Below are 19,979 nucleotides of genomic sequence, written 5' to 3' on the forward strand. Positions count from 1 at the left end.
GTCTGGGTTATCCTATGAATGCTACATTCTGGGACTTCCATTTAGCATTATGGGAACCAAAACAGGAGATTGTTTAGAAAAAAATATATATTATAAGACTCTGAACTTACTTGGGATTTGAAGGTTTGAATTTGCTTGTGGAAAATGCTTGGCTATGTTTGTCCTTAGTACTCTCATTCTTTCATCATGTTTGGACTTGATTTGGATTATATTAGCTTACAAAACACTGGCAGAATGACAACAATAAAAGTATACTGGACTTATTGTTCAAATTCCATTAATTTGACATGTAAAACAGTAGTATCAGTGCTATTATTTAAGCAATAAGGCACAAGAGGCCGTGCTATGTGCTGAATACAGTCACAGGTAAATGGCATGACTTTAGGTGTGTCTTTGACAGCCAATCAGCACCCAGGATCCAAACAACTCATTTATAATGGACACTAATACTAACACCAGACATATTTTCTAAGCCCCTCATGTTTTTGGTCTCCTGCAGGAGTTATGTTCTACATTAGAGGCCAAGGAGGAGCTCTACCAGCAGCTGATGAACAAAGGTCAGCAGCTGCTCACCATGACCCCCTCTGACCAGGACAGCAACACAGAGCAGGACCTCAGGAACCTGCAGGACAAGAGGGAGTCGGTACAGGTCAAGGTGGCTGAGAGAAAGGTAGGGAGTGTAAAACGACATGGAGCAGCGTTGTTGGGCTAAGATGGGATGAATCAAGTGTTCCCTTTCAGAATGGGCCACCATTCCTAGCTCTGCCCAGACTTCCTGCATAAATTGGTTCCAATTGGAAATGTTAATTTGAGAAGCACTGGATGTTTGGGATTATTTGGGGGCCATTGTGCTCCGTCTAACAAATGATCTAGGGAAACCCTGGCTAGAATGGGTCACACCCCACCAAGTGTTCTGAACTTGTCTGATGATTCATAATGTTGAGATTTATTATATCCCCTGTGGGGCATTACTGCTCAGCATTTGTAACTGCTGTACAGCAGATAAGGTTGGCAAGCACATAGGATGTGGTCACCCAGCAGATCAGATCTCTACTGGGAAGTGCCTGACTCATCAGTCATTAGTCATCATGGAACAGTCCTCTTATCTTCAGAGACATTCTAATGAACAGCTGAAACGTTGAATGGGATGTAAAGGGAATGCTGGGTTTGGATGTGGGTTTGTTCCTAACTCAGTCAAGTCTCTTAATCAAATAGTCTCGGGTTGTTGGTGGCAGGTGCAGCCAATTCAGCTGCCCTGCGCACCGTTAGGCAAACTGTTGCCATTTCATGTGTCTGAAGGTACAAACTTGGGCTTCCTGGTGGGCCTAGTGAGGAAATCAAGTGCACTATAGGTATACCGCTGGCCAATCAGAGTTCTCAGATGACCGAGTCTGCAATAACTTAGCAGGCATAAAAGAAAGCTATGGAAAAATGTATACTATGAGATTTCAAAACATTGAAAACCATGACTAGAGAGAGACTGTCAACGAATACAGAAAAGAGCTGCTGTTTTTATGACTGAGTTTAAGTTCTTACTCATTACTGTCCACACTTTGTATTCAACACTTTTATAAGACATAAAATACGCGTTCCAGTCAGCGCTACAACAAGCAGTGCAGCAGTCATGAATGAGTAGGAAAGTGTATCTATAGGCTTGCGTTGTTGTTATTATTAGCGGCTTGGGTATTTTTTAATAGGAGTAACAACATGAATTTGTGCATGAGGCAGAAATAATGTGGTGCGACTCGAGTTTCGTCATCAGCTGGGAGACGGGGTCCTTTTTTGGTCAGTGTCAGTGGAGGAAAGGGAGAGCGGAGGGATGTTGAGAGACGGACCCTCCGTCTGCTGCTCTCCCCTTCGCTGAGACTGACCATCAGATGCAGGCACCATCAGCCCAGTAAAATAAAAAGCAAATGATTTAAATGTATGTTCACTCAGCTATGCCTCACAAGTAATACACCAATGGATCTATTACCGTTGTGATCATATAGCCTACCTCAAATTTTGAAATATATATATTTTTAAATGTCTGAACAACAGTTCATTGGCAGGTAAATTCAAGCAAAGCCAGTATGTGGTGATAATGTGTTGGGCCTATAGCTTACTGTACAAACCTCATTGCTACAGTACTGTTTTTAATTGGTTAATGTTGCATAGGCTTACGTTTTTTAAGTCACGTTAATAAAAAATCAGAGCGGTAGATCTCGGCATTTTGACTCAGAAAGTGATCTTGAGGTTGGTGACCACTGAACTATGGTGTACTGTACTGTACGGTATGCCATGCATACTCTACGATTTAATTCACTGCAGTTTCTAAGCATTTTGCTAGCTTGTCAAGATAGCACACTTCATTCAGAATTAAAGCTAAATTAACCAACATGGAGAAAGAGACATCACTGTATACCGGAGACAGTACTTACTTGCCATTAGGCTTGTAATGACTGTAATGTTATTACCCCATTGTTTATCGTGATGAGGATATAGCATTAGCTGTACTCTTTTGCTTGCCTGGCAAAGGCAAAACTCATCCTCCCTGTTGGACCGACCACACTGAATACATCTGTTTGATTCAATCAAAGGCTAATTGATGCTATTTTTATAACTGTAGAGGATGCATCGTTTTGATAGCTCATCCTCTTTCCTTGAACTAGTCCAGAGATGCTGACTTCCTCTGCCGAAACAGAGATTAGTCATGTTTGGACCAATTACAATCATTACCTAATGCTGTGGCAACAAATGTGTGTGTGTGTGTGTGTGTGTGTGTGTGTGTGTGTGTGTGTGTGTGTGTGTGTGTGTGTGTGTGTGTGTGTGTGTGTGTGTGTGTGTGTGTGTGTGTGTGTGTGTGTGTGTGTGTGTGTGTGTGTGTGTGTGTGTGTGTGTGTGTGTGTGTGTGTGTGTGTGGACGTGTTTAACTATTCTTGTGGGGACCAGAACAAACATTTGACCAACTGGTGACATTTTGTTCATCCCCACAAGGTCAAATGCTATTTCAAGGGGTTTAGGGTTAAGGTTGGAATTAGTGTTAGGGTTAGAATTACATTAAGGGTTAGGAGCTAGGGTTAGTTTTAGCGTCAGGAGCTAGGGTTATGGTTAAGGTTAGGTTTTTTGGGTTAAGGTTAGAGTATGAGTACGGGTTAGGGAAAATAGGATTTTAGAAGGGACTGAATTGTGTGTCCCAAGGTTAGTTGTACAACACTTTGTGTGTGTGTGTGTGTCTGTGTGTGTGTATTTGCGAGGCAAACTTGTCTGTCAGTTTGCATATGTGTGTGTGCACATCCGTGTGTGAATGTTTGTGTCAGTAGGATGAATGCTGTTTCTCAGGTGGCTTTGTTGTCTCTGTGCTTCAGGTGAAACTGGAGGAGGCCTTGACTCTGGCCACAGAGTTCCATAACTCTCTCCAGGACTTCATCAACTGGCTGACCCAAGCTGAACAGACTCTCACTATGTCCTCTCCTGCCTCCCTCATCCTGGAAAACATCATGTTCCAGATAGATGAGCACAAGGTACGTGTCGGTGTGAAGACTATTAACATAACACATCGATTTACATGTTGATAGGTTTTTGATGATTTGTCATTTCAGTGTTCAGTATTATCTAATTGTTAACTAAACAGCCTCCTATCCTAATTTAATTTGTATTAATGATATCAATAGCACAAACAATTGATGGGCTTAGGTTCCATAGTCGAGACAGCTTGCAGTGCAAGCAGGCCAACCACGACTCCACAAGGCCATTTGACTCTCATCCAGAACTCTGCTCATTAGTCAAGTGAACATTCTACTCACAAAAATTGTATAAAAAAAGATCAACTCCGCTGTGTAACACTATTGCAACATTTGTCATGATCCTCTGATGTGTGTGTATTGGCAGGTGTTTGTGACGGAGGTGAACTCTCACAGGGAGCAGATCGTTGAGCTGGATAAGACAGGGACCCACCTGAAGTACTTTAGCCAGAAGCAGGATGTGGTGCTGATCAAGAACCTGCTGATCAGTGTGCAGGGCCGCTGGGAGAAGGTGGTGCAGAGGTCTGTGGAGAGGGGCCGTCTGCTGGATGATGCCAGGAAGAGGGCCAAACAGGTACAGCGCCTTGGGTACACTTGATGTACTACACAGTTGGTACAGTATTACACAGTGCCTAAACTGATATGCTAGGAGTCAGCAGTCTAGCCACACTGAAGTGGGATATGAAATTTATGTAAGTCGAAAAAAATAAGTGAGAGAGAGAGAGAGTCATAGTGGAAGGAGTGATGGAGAGAAAGAGAGGGGGTGAGCGAGAGGGTGACAGAGGAAGTTAGACAGGTGGACTGTAGTAGACGTCATCATCTTTCCACATAACTAGGCAATAGGCATTTTTAGAGAAACAGAGAAGTGAGGTCACTAACGAGGTGTGAGGTCAAATATCATACAGTACATTAATGCTTTGCTGACAAAAGTCGACTAGAGGATGTGTCACAACTACATTATGGTGCTTATTATCGCAGGAAAGCTGTATCAGTATTACAGGGAATCTGGTGTTACAAACTGGCCTCAGAGCTCTTTCATTAGTATGAACCCATCACTTTTCTAGGCGCTGAAAGTAGACTCATCCAAACATAGAACAATAAATCAAAGGAAGTCATATATCACAGTGTGGTTTACACAAGCCTCATTTGCTACATCTCTCCCCTCAGTTCCACGAAACCTGGAACAAGCTGACGGAATGGTTGGACGAGTCGGAGAAGGCCTTGGACTCGGAGCTGGAAATCGCCAACGACCCTGACAAGATCAAGATGCAGCTGGCCCAGCACAAGGTGACTGAACCTCATTGAATCCTTTTCCTGGGGGGTGTTAATGAAAGAGTTGGCAGACCCCTCCGATAGTCAGGCTTTTATGAAGGAGAGTCATTTAGCACAGCAAACATCTGCAGCAGCACCATAGTCATTTATCAAAACTGTGATTTTCAAACGCAGCTATCTAAAACCACAGTCTTGTGTTTTTTTTTATAGTGGAACATACAAAGAGAAATTGTAACGTCGTTCGTCTGTTGTATGAAGAGAGTCAGACCGAAATGCAGCGTGTAGGTTACTCATGACTTTAATGAAGATAATCGCGGTACATGAAATAACTGAAATAAGAAAACAACAAACGAATCGAGAAACTAATACAGCCTATCTGGTGACTACAACACTAAGACAGGAACAAACACCCACAAATTACAACGCGAAAGTCAGGCTGTCTAAATACGGTTCTCAATCAGAGACAACGACAAGCACCTGATTCTGATTGAGAATCGCCCCAGGCAGTCAAGCCTAACTAGACACACCCCTAATCATACACAATCCCAATTACTACAAACCCCAATACGAAACACAACATAATAAACCCATGTCAAACCCTGGCCTACCCAAACCTATACCAAAAACACAAAATACAATGACCAAGGCGTGACAGAACCCCCCCCCCTAAGGTGCGGACTCCGGGAAGCACCTCAAGAGCATAGGGAGGGTCCGGGTGGGCGTCTGTCCATGGTGGCGGTTCTGGCTCGGGACGTGGACCCCACTCCATAAATGTCCTAGTTCCTCCCCTTCGCGTCCTGGGATAATCCACCTTCTCCGCCGACCATGGCCTAATAGTCCTCACCCTGATCCCCACATAACTGAGGGGCAGCTCGGGACCGAGGGGCAGCTCGGGACCGAGGGGCAGCTCGGGACCGAGGGGCAGCTCGGGACCGAGGGGCAGCTCGGGACAGAGGAGCATCTCGGGACAGAGGGGCAGCCCGGGACAGAGGGGCAGCTCGGGACAGAGGGGCAGCTCGGGACAGAGGGGCAGCTCGGGACAGAGGGGCAACTCGGGACAGAGGGGCAGCTCAGGACAGAGGGGCAGCTCAGGACAGAGGGGCAGCTCGGGACAGAGGGGCAGCCCGGGACAGAGGGGCAGCCCGGGACAGAGGGGCAGCCCGGGACAGAGGGGCAGCCCGGGACCGAAGCAGCCCGGACTGAGGGGAAGCCCGATACTGAGAGGCAGCCCAGTACTGAGAGGAAGCTCAGTACTGAGAGGAAGCTCAGGCAGGTAGTAGGCTCCGGTAAATCCTGGCTGGCTGGTGGAACTGGATGATTCAGGTTGTCTGGCCGATCTAGAAGATCTTGGCAGACTGGCATTTCTGGCGGATCTTGGCAGACTGGCACTTCTGGTGGATCCTGGCAGACTGGCGACGCTGGGCCGACTGGCGGCGCTGGGCAGACTGGGAGCACTGGGCAGACTGGGAGCACTGGCGGCGCTGGGCAGACTGGGAGCACTGGGCAGACTGGGAGCACTGGCGGCGCTGGGCAGACTGGGAGCACTGGGCAGACTGGGAGCACTGGCGGCGCTGGGCAGACTGGGAGCACTGGCGGAGCTGGGCAGACTGGGAGCACTGGCGGCGCTGGGCAGACTGGGAGCACTGGGCAGACTGGGAGCACTGGCGGCGCTGGGCAGACTGGGAGCACTGGCGGAGCTGGGCAGACTGGGAGCACTGGCGGAGCTGGGCAGACTGGGAGCACTGGCCGCGCTGGGCCGACTGGGAGCACTGGCGGCGCTGGACAGACAGGAGACTCCGGCAGGGCAGGAGAGGAGAAAGGCTCTGGCTGCGCTAAACAGGCGGGAGACTCCGGCAGCGCAGAAGAGGAGAAAAGCTCTGGCTGCGTTGAACAGGCGAGGCGCACTGGAGGCCTGGTGCGTGGTGCTGGAACTGGTGGTACTGGCGCGAGGACACGCACAGGAAGCCTAGTGCGGGGAGCTGCTACCGGAGGACTGGTGTGTAGAGGTGACTCAGGATGGGCTAGACCGTGAAGGCGTACTGGAGATCTTGAGAGCAGTGTAGGCACAGGACGTGCAAGGCTAGGGATGTGCACAGGAGGCCTAGTGCGTGAGGCTGGCACCAACTTCACCAGCTGACTAACACGCACCTCAGGTTGAGTATAGAGCGCTAGGTGCTATCAAATCCCCGACACGATCCGTCGGACGAATATTATATCTATAGCACCAAGCTAGCAACTCCCTCATTACTCTCCACTCCCATTAACTCCTTCACAGTCTCTGCTTCGCTCACCTCTAACACTGGCTCTGGTTCTGGTCTCCTCCTTGGCTCTTCACGATGAACAAGGAGAGTTGGCTCAGGTCTATCTCCTGACTCAGCCATACTCTCTCTGCGCTTTCCTCCGTTACTTTCGGTTTTCGCTCTGTATAGCCGTGCTTTCCTTTTCGACTCCATACGTCTATAGCCCTCTTCGCATTGCTGTAGGGAATCCCAGGCGGGCGCCTGCACTCTCTCTGGGTCGGCCGCCCACCTGTCGATTTCTTCCCACGTAGTATACTCCATGCCTCTGCCATCCATAACGTCCTCCTTTAGATCCTGCCAGTTCACACGCTGCTCGGTCTGTGAGTGGTGGTGGGTGTTTCTGTAACGTCGTTCGTCTGTTGTATGAAGAGAGTCAGACCGAAATGCAGCGTGTAGGTTACTCATGACTTTAATGAAGATAATCGCGGTACATGAAATAACTGAAATAAGAAAACAACAAACGAATCGAGAAACTAATACAGCCTATCTGGTGACTACAACACTAAGACAGGAACAAACACCCACAAATTACAACGCGAAAGTCAGGCTGTCTAAATACGGTTCTCAATCAGAGACAACGACAAGCACCTGATTCTGATTGAGAATCGCCCCAGGCAGCCAAGCCTAACTAGACACACCCCTAATCATACACAATCCCAATTACTACAAACCCCAATACGAAACACAACATATAAACCCATGTCAAACCCTGGCCTACCCAAACCTATACCAAAAACACAAAATACAATGACCAAGGCGTGACAGAAATCTAACACTGTTTTATTATAAAAGCCATTTTAGGGTATGGGATTTATACATTATTGCCCCCAAAATAGTATGACATTGTTTTTTAAACTCAATGTTAAGTTCAAACCTCCCTACCATCATATCTAAACCAATATGACACCAATCTCTATAAATATTGGCAAATCTGCTTGATTGGAGGTACACAACACACTCCCCGCCTCTCGTCATGAGCCGTTACCAAGAACCACATACCTAATTTTTTAACAGGATTGTTAGCAATTGAGTTTTCAGAGTATTTTCTGTGCATACCTATTTTAAATTCTAGATGATGGATTGAAACTAGACTATAGTGTAATATATTAACTAGACCATTGGACTTAATATATTTTGGATTGACCATTTTTATAGGTGCAACAGTTTTTATTAAATTTCTAATTTATTGCTCTCACATGCTCATTTCTGTCCATTAAGAATCAATGATGTGCTACCTTTTTGTAAAATTTTGACAATGCTAGCCGAATCTCAGAGTTCTATCTAACTGGGTCAAGCAACAGTACTTTTTGTACATAGTCCTCCCATTTTAGTATTGGGACAAATTCACTTATGTCTATTAAAGAAGTAAAAAGTGAAGTATTTGGTCCCATATTCATAGCACGCAATGACTATATCAAGCTTGTGACGCTACAAATTTCAGATTATTTTGTGCCCGATAGAAAATGATGATAAGTAATGTCATTTTAGAGTCACTTTCATTGTAAATAAGAATATAATATGTTTAGAAACACTTCTACATTAATTAATGTGGATGCTACCATGATTATGGATAATCCTGAATGAATCATGAATAATGATGAGTGAGAAAGTTACAGATGCACAATATCATACCCCTCCAAAAAGGTGTTCTAAAACTTTTGACCTGTAGCATATATATATATATATATATATATATATTTAAAAAAGTTTTAGAACACCTGTGTAACATTAACATCAGCTCAAAAACACTCAAAAATACCTACAGCCTAATGTACATACATTAGGCTGTAGGTATGTTTAGATATAGGCCTTATCGTATACATTGTGGTGAAAAGTTGGGGTGGTATACAGAAGATAGCCCTATTTGGTAAAAGACCAATGAAATATATATACATTAGGCTGTAGGTACAGTGGGGCAAAAAAGTATTTAGTCAGCCACCAATTGTGCAAGTTCTCCCACTTAAAAAGATAATTTGCATGTTTAGATATAGGCCTTATTGTATACATTGTTAGGCTGTAGGTATTTTTTAGATATAGGCCTATTGTATGTGTGCATTATTATAGCATCACCATCTCAATTGCATAAATAAATACAAATACACACAACTTTAAGCTACATATTCATTTGAGAGAGGTAATGAACTGCCCAATGATCAGCACAGCAATTGATAAAACAGGACCATGTTCGCAAAACAAGTGTTTTTGAGCTTATGTTAATGTTACACAGGTAAACTAATGGTTACAGAAATCAGGAATGGAGACAGGCTCGGTAGACCTTTATATATGAGTGACTGTGTCTAACACACCACAACCTGTTGTTATGTTGGGCACCTACTGACCAAAACAAGATTATGATTTATTTTTTCTAAATGACATGTATTGCTAAAGTAAAGGTTTAAGGAAATACAGGCAGGCACCACATTACTACAGGGCAAAATAGCTTGCCCATTCAAGCGTAATTGTCTTGTAGCTATAAAAGCAAAGCTTGCTTTTATATAATAATAATAATAATAAAATCGTGGAATGGGATTAGTGTGGTGTGTGAAGAATATAAAAGTTTAACTTGTATGCGGTACAAATCATATTATTGTGGGAACACTTCCTCTTAGAGTATGAATTAGGCTGTTTGAGAAGGTTTGAATCTTAAGCAACCTGCATACATATTGTTTGAACTACGATAGACCAGCATAGCTAATGAAGTAGGTCAAAGCTGTGTGCTGGAAAGCCTTGGTACTGTAGAGCATGGGTGGAGTAAGCATTGTGCTGTTCGTGTGAAGTTCCTTTATTTTTTTTCATCTTCAGACCATTGCTTACTTCTCACTTAAAACATTTTTTTTTATTATACTATACAGTGTTCATCAGTGCTTTAGGTGTCAGGGACTAGGCTATTCAGTTGTTGTCCTTGAACTGTTGTGTGTGAGGCGCTTTTGCTAATCCTTTCATAATCCCTGGATGTACAGAATGTATCAGGGTCGGCCCTGATTTTGGATACTTTTAATCCGTATGGATGAAAGACGCTTGAATTGTGACCCCTTGTTTTGGTTTCAGCCACTACATAGTGTCCTTTATGAGCAAATAGGTCACACACGCCACTCACAAATTTCAATCCATGACAGAATGTAGACTGTAGCTTAGGGGGACAATCCTCTGTGAAGGAATCTACCTGTTAAATCATATGTAGTCCCTCAGAAATAACAGCTGTGGTTTCTCAATTGTGCTGCTGACGATCTGTCAATTCGTAACAAAACAGAAAGTGAGACCATGGTCAAATTGCTTATGCTACTGTTCAATTTCAGACATTTCACTGTTGGCTGTGCAGCTGTCTAGTCTAAAATCTACTAGTTTCTCTTTGCCAGACACACCATATAAACGTTGAATGGCTGGAGATGAGGCTAAAACCAGCCACAGGCTGACTTGGATAGGATAAACTAGCCTATATAATGACCATGTCTCTCCACCATTGCTTCACGCAGGAGTTCCAGAAGGTGCTGGGGAGCAAGCACTCGGTGTATGACACAACCAGTCGTACGGGACGCGCCCTGAAGGACAAGACGTCACTGCAGGACGACAACCAGAAGCTGGATGACATGCTGAGTGAACTGAGGGACAAGTGGGACACTGTCTGTGGCAAGTCAGTTGAGAGGTAAGAGGACATGACCTGCACATTGCTATGTATCGGACACATAATATGCATATTATTCTATATTTTCATCTAATCTTGATAATGATGGATACTGAAACTGTGGGCTTTGTGAAGACTTTGGATATACTGCGATTCAACTATAATTCCTTTCAAAGGCATATTGCCGCAGTTTAGTGTTGCTGTCAAATCGTAATGATATTGCATATATAATAGAAAACAATGATAGTTTCTGCTGTCAGGGGTTATTACGTATTTTCACAAATAATGATCTGTGTTTCCTCTCAGGCAAAACAAGCTTGAGGAGGCACTGCTGTTCTCTGGTCAGTTTACTGATGCCCTTCAGGCCCTGATTGACTGGCTGTACAGAGTGGAGCCTCAGCTGGCCGAGGACCAGCCAGTACATGGAGATATAGACCTGGTCCTTAATCTCATTGACAGTCACAAGGTAAAAAAAAAAGAAACATTCATAGAATAGATCTTTATTGTGCAGCCACAAGAGTCGTAGCCTTGGAGCAGTTTGGGGGATAAGTGCCTTGTTCAATGGAACAATGGCAGTAGGTGCCTCCTGGGCCTAAGCAAATGTATCTGACTTGATCCTAAAGCTCAAACATATCCTACCTATTTGTGTACCATGAAATAGGAGTCAAAATTCAGAAGCTACACTGTGTGTGGATTTGCTGTTCTCATTGTTCAGCGTATTTTATTCTCCTTCCTGTGACTCACAGGCTAAATATATGAAATAGGATTATGGCCCCGAGAGCGGTCATTTTTTTCCCCCCGTAAATGTTTGTCGGAAATGGAACTTGTGTTATGTGACAAAACACTGGTTTGAATTGGCAGAGACAAGAGATTGCTGAGGCACAGAGAAATAAAAGGTGCATGGCCTGGCAGGATATCTGAGTCACTGCGCTGAAGTAGATCAACAGTCAGAACTTGGTTTAGTCACCCTCCATATATGTCCTTCAAATTCATCCAGATGACTTCATGGGGGTGCAGAAGCAAGGTTGGGGGGTAACATGTACAGTGCCTTGCACAAGTATTCATCCCCCTTGGCATATTTCCTATTTGGTGGCATTATAACCTGTAATTTAAATGGATTTTATTTGGATTTCATGTAATGTACATACACAAAATAGTAAAAATTGGTGAAGTGAAATGAAAAAAGATAACTTGTCAAATATATATATATATATTTTTAATGGAAAAGCGGTGCGTGCGTATGTATTCACCCCCTTTGCTATGAAGCCCCTAAATAAGATCTGGTGCAACCAATTACCTTCAGAAGTCACATAATTAGTTAAATGAAGCCCACCTGTGTGCAATCTTAGTGTCACATAATCTCAGTATATATACACTTGTTCTGAAAGGCCCCAGATTCTGCAACACCACTAAGCAAGGGGCACCACCAAGCAAGCGGCACCATGAAGACCAAGGAGCTCTCCAAACAGGTCAGGGACAAAGTTGTGGAGAAGTACAGATCAGGGTTGTGTTATAAAAAAAATCTACTTTGAACATCCCATGGATCACCATTACATATTTTTTTTTAAATGGAAAGAATATGGCACCACAACAAACCTGCCAAGGGAGGGCCGCCCACCAAAACTCACGGACCAGGCAAGGAGGGCATTAATTAGAGAGGCAACAAAGAGACCAAAGATAACCCTGAAGGAGCTGCAAAGCTCCACAGCGGAGATTGGAGTATCTGTCCAAAGGACCACTTTAAGCTGTACACTCCACAGAGCTTGGCTTTACGGAAGAATGGCCAGAATAAAAGCCATTGTTAAAGAAGAAAATTAGCAAGTATTCGTCAAAAGGCACGTGGGATACTCTCCAAACATATGGAAGAAGGTACTCTGGTCAGATGAGACTAAAATTGATATTTTTGGCCATTAAGGAAAACGCTATGTCTGGCACAAACCCAACACCTCTCATCACCCCGAGAGCACCATACCCATGCTGTGGGTATGTTTTTCATTGGCAGGGACTGGGAAACTGGTCAGAATTGAAGGAATGATGGATGGCGCTAAATATAGGGAAATTCTTGAGGGATACCTGTTTGACTCTTCCATAGATTTGAGACTGGGACGGAGGTTCACCTTCCAGCAGGACAATGACCCTAAGCATACTGCTAAAGCAACACTTGAGTGGTTTAAGGGGAACATTTAAATGTCTTGGAATGGCCTAGTCAAAGCCCAGACCTCAATCCAATTGAGAATCTGTGGTATGACATAAAGATTGCTGTACACCAGCAGAACCCATCCAATTTGAAGGAGCTGGGGGCAGTTTTGCCTTGAAGAATGGGCAAAAGTCCCAGTAGCTAGATGTGCAAAGCTTATAGAGACATACCCCAAGAGACATGCAGCTGTAATTGCTGCAAAAGGTGGCTCTACAGTATTGACATTGGGGGGTGAATAGTTATGCACGCTCAAGTTTTCAGTGTTTTGGTCTTGTTTGTTTCACAATAAAACATATTTGCATCGTCAAAGTGGTAGGCATGTTGTGTAAATCAAATGATACAACCTGTTGTGGAAATAATCAGAATTTGTTGGTAACATAGGTAAAATGTTTTATATTCATCATATGTTTATAAGTTACTTCTCATCAGAATGGCAAGACTAAGTTGCATGGGCCGCAGAGAGGGGAGAGGTCAAAGTGTCATCATGTGTAAACATGTCTTTTACTCCCTACCTTTCCCAGCGGGGAAAGGAGGGTGGCAGTGTCTGGAATCATTCTATGCTCCCTCTAATGTTGTTTCTATCTTAACCTATATCCTCATTCTCCTCTCTGTGAGTTTGTCCAGAATTGGTTGTATTTAGAATTGGTTGTATCTAAATGACAATTTGATATATGCCTGTTGATATGGAGGATTGTTTTATGTTTCTGGGGTTTGAGTAAGGAGACAAAGCTGAACGATTTATTTATGTCTATGCTGTCTGACTATGTGTGTTCTTTGCTATTAAAGGATCGCAGTTGCAATGCAGGGGGGGCTCTCAGAGAATTCACTGAGAGACACTGAATTACCTGAGGGTCACAGGATTGTGATAGAGCTCATATAATTAAAGATGGACTTTGATAACTAACTCTGACTTTTGTGTGTGGTTTGCTCCCATGATTTGGTAAATAGAGGAAATTTCCACGACAAACCCCCCCAAACATCTATTTTAATTCCAGGTTGTAAGGCAACAATATAGGAAAAATGCCAAGGGGGGTGAATACTTTCACTAGCCACTTTAATCGGTTACATGTAATCAGATTACAGATACTTTTTAAAAAACTATATGATTACTTCTTGGATATTTGCAAAACAGTACATGATGACACCTTTTTGTTTTCTCCATCACATTCAAATCAGCATTGAAAAATGCAGTATCTCTGGGTCTGTGTGTCGTGTCTCATTAGTTCTCTCTCTGACGTATCTTCCAGGTGTTCCAGAAGGAGCTGGGGAAGAGGACGGGGAGTGTTGCGGCCCTGAAGCGTTCGGCTAAGGACCTGATTGAGAGCAGCCATGAAGACTCATCCTGGGTCAAAGCTCAGATGCAGGAGCTGAGCGCTCGCTGGGAGACTGTGTGCGCCCGCTCAGTATCTAAACAGACTCGGCTGGAACAGGCATTGTGTCAGGTAGGACTCTCACTATGCCAAACCTCTCTATATCACCTATTCAAATTACCTTTGTGGCGTTGCAGGTCATCTTTTTATTCAGTTTCACAGATGATCGGATCTAATAAAGTTTTGTGGAGTGGTGGATGGGTTAAATAACAAAAGAGATCTGTTAAACGTCTTAGGAACATCATTCATATGATCATAGCAATCTACTGAGTAGTGCAGTGTGTCTGCTAAAAAAAAGAATCCTGGAATGCAACCATGCGGACCTGGCTGAATGCTTAGAGGAATGCTTTTTGCAGACCTGTGTGTTGGTGAACCTCTCTGTCCCCTGTCCTCTGGCTGCAGGCTGAGGAGTTCCACTCTACGGTCCATATCCTGCTGGAGTGGCTGGCCGAGGCTGAGCAGAGCCTTCGTTTCCATGGCACCCTGCCCGACGACGAGGATGCCCTCAGGGCTCTTATCGAGCAGCACAAGGCAAGTGACATTTAACCTGGAACATCGTCATCCTATAGAATAACACAGTGTTTCCCTACAGATTAACTTCCAGATGGGACACAAAGGTCCCTAAAGCAAAATCCCGCAATATCCATAATATAGAATACAGCTTTAGATAAAAGCTGACCAAATGTGAAATGCAATATCGGGCCATAGATTAAGAGTTTTTCTGGGCTATTAAAGCCTTGTATATGCTTTAGGGATCAGGCTTGCATGGAACTATTTTCATCCTGAGCAAAATAGTACCTAGCTCAAACATATGGCAGTTAAGGCAGCTATTTGCAGAGAATGTGGGTTTGTTTCTCCACTCGACTATCATTATTTTCTGCTGAGGTACTCTCATAATGTAGTGTCGACATTAAAAACACACTTCACTTTGACAGTCCTTACACGTCCATTGCACTTGCCAGTAAAAGTAGAAATGCCATACATGGATTTCACATGGTGGTTTGATATTCCATTCCAACTGCTTCACAATATTGCCTTTTCCTCAAGCATGATCTCACTGGATCTAAAATAGTTTCCCCTGACTTCACATGTCATTACTTTCTTCATCTCCACTTGACCAGGTATTGAATGAGGAACAGAGAAACAGAGATACTGGCTGCTAGGTTTCTTTTTTACTTATATTTTGACGCAAACATTGTCGATTGCTAATGGAAGCCAACCGTTCTCTTTCAGGAGTTCATGAAGAAGCAGGAGGAGAAGGGAGTGGGCCTGAACAAAGCCACCAGTATGGGGGAGGCTATCTTGACCATCTGCCATCCAGATTCTATCACCACCATCAAACACTGGAACACCATCATTAAAGCCCGGTTCGAGGAGGTCAGTGAACACTTACATGCCTGTCTGCTGTGCGTCATACTGGAGGGTGACAGATCATACGCCTATACCATGGCAAAGCAGTCTGCCATCTCCTTAAATATCACTTGCATAACCTCAATTATGGATGTTTCTTCGTCATACCGATACAGTACTTTCTCACTTGGCTGTACCTAATCCTAGTTTAAGTGGAAAGCCATGGATGTAATTCTTGTTGTTGGGGGTTCAAATGATTGCACTAGGTTGTTCCAATGTCTCAGTGGGTTTGAGCATGGTGCTACTAACGCCAGAGTTGTGGGTTTGAATTTGCATGGACCACATGTTACTGAATATATATCACTTTCAATTGTGGTTTGCTTTGGATAAAAGCATCTGCTAAATTACCAGCTGCATTAAATTGATTATTCATGTTTCTCCATATTAGGTTCAGGCTTGGGCACGGCAGCACCAGCAGCGCCTGGCCATGGCCCTCAGTGATCTGCTTGCCACTCAGGAGCTGCTGGAGGGTCTGCTGGGCTGGCTGCAGTGGGCTGAGGCAACACTCAATGAGAAGGACAAGGAGGTCCTGCCTCAGGAGATAGACGAGGTCAAAGCTCTTATTGCTGAACACCAGGTACAGTGTGACCAGGGGCTTGTGTTATCCTCCTTTACTATATGATGTAAAGGAAGCAAATTGTAGATGGTGGAGTTTGGTGTATTACTTGGTGCTTGGTTGGTCAAACATTTCCCACTGCAATGCTGTTCAATGCCAGTCTGGTGGTACTAGAATTGTTATTAGAAGAGCAGCTCCCTCTTTCTAGTAACATGAGTTACTCTATGTGTACTGTGCATGCATGTACATTGCCTTTGAAGTGAAAACGGTATACAGTGCAAACTGAAAACATGTTGTTTTTGTGTGGCCCTGCAGACATTCATGGAGGAAATGACCAGGAAACAACCAGATGTTGACACGATCACCAAGACACACAAAAGAAAGGCTGCGGGTGGTAGCGAGCCTGCCATCCAGTCCCAAATCCCTGTCCTGGAGAAAGGAAGAGGTGGAAGTATGTACCCCTACCAGGGGCCCCCTAAACACCCTGACCTCAGCCATCTGGCCCTGCACTGCCTGCACCATGACACAACATCCTCATAGCTTACCTCACTCTCTCTGTCCCCAAAATGAGATTATTCCTATGTTTTTTTCTGGTATGGAACAAAAGTAATACAATGGAAAAGCGGTATCACTAAACAGGAGGTTGTTTTTCACTTACAGGAAAGCGTTCTCCCACACAAGCCATGTACCCATCAGCGTCACAGCCTCCCATAGTGACCAAGAACCCCAGGGTCAACCTGTTGGTCAGCAAGTGGCAGCAGGTGTGGCTACTGGCCCTGGACAGGAGGAGGAAACTCAACGATGCCATGGACAGACTTGAGGAGGTACATCTGATCATTTAACCCTATGTTAGCTAAATGTTCATGACTCTATGTGCTTTATGGAGACATTTAGAAATGATCACTATGTGCAGTACAATGTATGTCATAGTGTACAATGTATTGTGGTTGATTTTTTTCAGCTGAAGGAATTTGCCAACTTTGACTTTGACGTATGGCGGAAGCGCTACATGCGATGGATGAACCATAAGAAGTCACGTGTCATGGACTTCTTCAGACGCATTGACAAGGACCAGGATGGAAAGGTCACCAGACAGGAGTTCATTGAAGGCATCCTCTCCTCCAGTAAGTCTTGTGAGAGGATCCAATCTGGCTTGCAGGTGGTTTGAGTAAAAAAATATATATCTATATCCATATATATTAAATTAGAAAATACAATTGTGGGGGGGGGGGGGGGGGTTGAGGGGAATGAACTTAATATACTTGAAAATTATTAAAAGCAAATTGAAACTGTGTTGAAATAATAATGGACCTACATTCATATAGTTTATTGACATTCAGGGAGCATTGAAAAACTATGGAAAATGTTTAGCTAATTTTGACAGCGAGGAAATATAACCAATTTGGCCCCCGGGCAAAATTACATTTTGCATCTTATCCAGAGCGACTTGCAGAAGCAATTAGGTTTAAGTGCCTTTGCTCAAGAGCACATCAACAGATTTTTCACCTAGTCAGCTCGGGGGATTCAAACCAGTAACCTTTCAATTACTGGCCCAAAGCCCTTAAATTCTAGGCTACCTGACACCCTGACCTGTACCCTCACACTCCTGACCCATCCCCTCTTCACATTACAGAGTCAAGCTGAGCTGCTCTGGGCTGGCCTGGTTACACATTCACCATAGATGTAACTATGCTGGAAAGAACAATGCAAAAATAAAATATCTGAGCCAGCACAGTACGATTCAGTTCAGTATGCTAGTGTGAAAATGCGTTGAGCGTCTTACCCCTGTTTTTTATTTTACATTCCAGAATTCCCTACCAGTCGGTTGGAGATGAGTGCGGTGGCAGACATATTTGACCGGGATGGTGACGGCTACATCGACTACTATGAGTTTGTGGCTGCTCTTCATCCCAACAAAGAGGCATACAAACCCCTCACAGATGCAGACAAAATTGAAGATGAGGTACTACTGTATATGTGTTGACATATAACTCAGACCGTAAATCAGGGTTCCCCCAACTGGTGGCCTGCAGGTGGTTTTATTTGGCCCCCCAAGTTTTCTGAGCAAAAACCTTGTTTCATTGTTGGACATAAAAGACTGTAAAAACACCAGTTCCAAAGTAATGAAATGATTATGTTTTAATCAAATATTATAAACGAAGCAAAAAAAAGAAACGTCCCTTTTTCAGGACCCTGTCTTTCAAAGATAATTTGTAAAAATCCAAATAACTTCACAGATCTTCATTGTCAAGGGTTTAAACACTGTTTCCCATGCTTGTTCAATGAACCATAAACAATTAATGAACATGCACCTGTGGAACATTTGTTAAGATACTAACAGCTTACAGACGGTAGGCAATTAAGGTCACAGTTATGAAAACTTAGGACACTCTGAAAAACATCAAAAGTACGATGCCCAGGGTCTGAAAAATCAGCTGCTCATCTGCGTGAACGTGCCTTAGGCATGCTGCAAAGAGGCATGAGGGCTGCTGATGTGGCAAGGGCAATAAATTGCAATGTACGCCTAAGACAGCGCTACAGGGAGACAGGATGGATAGCTGATCGTCCTCGCAGTGGCAGACCACGTGTAACAACACCTGCACAGGATTGGTACATCCGAACATCACACCTGCAGGACAGGTACAGGATGGCAACAACAACTGCCCGAGTTACACCAGGAACGCACAATCCCTCCATCAGTGCTCAGACTGTCTGCAATAGGCTGAGAGAGGCTGGACTGAGGACTTGTAGGCCTGTTGTAAAGTAGGTTCTCACCAGACATCCCAGTCAACAATGTCGCCTATGGGCATAAACCCACCATCGTTGGACCAGACAGGACTGGCAAAAGTGCTCTTCACTGACAAGTCACGGTTTTGTCTCATCAGGGATGATGGTCGGATTTGCGCTTATCGTCGAAGGAATGAGCGTTACATCGAGGCCTGTACTCTGGAGCGGGATCAATTTGGAGGTGGATGGTCCGTCTGTAACGGTGTTCGTCTGTTGAAGGAGAAGTGGACCAAAATGCAGCGTGGTGGTTACTCATGTTCTTTAATGAAGAATAGCGATACATGAAATAACTATTAAATAATACAAAACAACAAACGGAACGTGAAAACCTATACAGCCTGTCTGGTGAATAACTAACACAGAGACAGGAACAATCACCCATGAAAACACTCACAGAATATACAGTGAAACCCAGGCTACCTAAATATGGTTCCCAATCAGAGACAGGGTCCGGGTGGGTGTCTGTCCATGGTGGCGGCTCCGGCTCGGGACGTGGACCCCACTCCATAAATGTCATAGTTCCTCCCCTTCGCGTCCTAGGATAATCCACCCTCGCCGCCGACCATGGCCTAATAGTCCTCACCCAGAACCTCACTGGACTGAGGGGCAGCTCGTGACTGAGGGGAAGCTCGTGACTGAGGGGCAGCTCGAGACTGAGGGGCAGCTCGGGACTGATGGGAAGCTCGGGACTGAGGGGCAGCTCGGGACTGAGGGGCAGCTCGGGACTGAGGGGCAGCTCGGGACTGAGGGGCAGCTCGGGACTGAGGGGAAGCCCGGGACTGAGGGGAAGCCCGGGACTTAGGGGAAGCCCAGTACTGAGAGGAAGCCCAGTACTGAGATGAAGCTGGTCTGGGGTGGACAATCTCAACGCTGTGCGTTACAGGGAAGACACCCTCCCTCATGTGTTAGCCTTCTTCCAGACTCATCCTGACATGACACTCCAGCAAGACAATGCCACCAGC

At 44.5% G+C, this 19,979-nt stretch overlaps 1 protein-coding gene across 1 annotated transcript in view; it reads left to right on the plus strand.

Annotated features, from left to right (window-relative positions):
• LOC124038746 (dystonin-like) overlaps window positions 1-19,979 on the plus strand; it is a 205,614-nt gene that overhangs the window by 173,115 nt on the left and 12,520 nt on the right. Inside the window, exons 80-93 of the mRNA XM_046354820.1 lie at window positions 500-670; window positions 3,348-3,503; window positions 3,871-4,077; window positions 4,671-4,790; window positions 10,549-10,718; window positions 11,004-11,163; window positions 14,142-14,336; window positions 14,667-14,795; window positions 15,498-15,641; window positions 16,063-16,251; window positions 16,546-16,681; window positions 16,891-17,054; window positions 17,192-17,354; window positions 18,039-18,193. Of these exons, the coding sequence (XP_046210776.1) occupies window positions 500-670; window positions 3,348-3,503; window positions 3,871-4,077; window positions 4,671-4,790; window positions 10,549-10,718; window positions 11,004-11,163; window positions 14,142-14,336; window positions 14,667-14,795; window positions 15,498-15,641; window positions 16,063-16,251; window positions 16,546-16,681; window positions 16,891-17,054; window positions 17,192-17,354; window positions 18,039-18,193 (2,259 nt within the window). The remainder of the gene's footprint in view (window positions 1-499; window positions 671-3,347; window positions 3,504-3,870; window positions 4,078-4,670; window positions 4,791-10,548; window positions 10,719-11,003; window positions 11,164-14,141; window positions 14,337-14,666; window positions 14,796-15,497; window positions 15,642-16,062; window positions 16,252-16,545; window positions 16,682-16,890; window positions 17,055-17,191; window positions 17,355-18,038; window positions 18,194-19,979) is intronic.

Source organism: Oncorhynchus gorbuscha, linkage group LG06, assembly GCF_021184085.1.
Source record: "Oncorhynchus gorbuscha isolate QuinsamMale2020 ecotype Even-year linkage group LG06, OgorEven_v1.0, whole genome shotgun sequence".
NCBI classification, from domain to species: domain Eukaryota; kingdom Metazoa; phylum Chordata; class Actinopteri; order Salmoniformes; family Salmonidae; genus Oncorhynchus; species Oncorhynchus gorbuscha.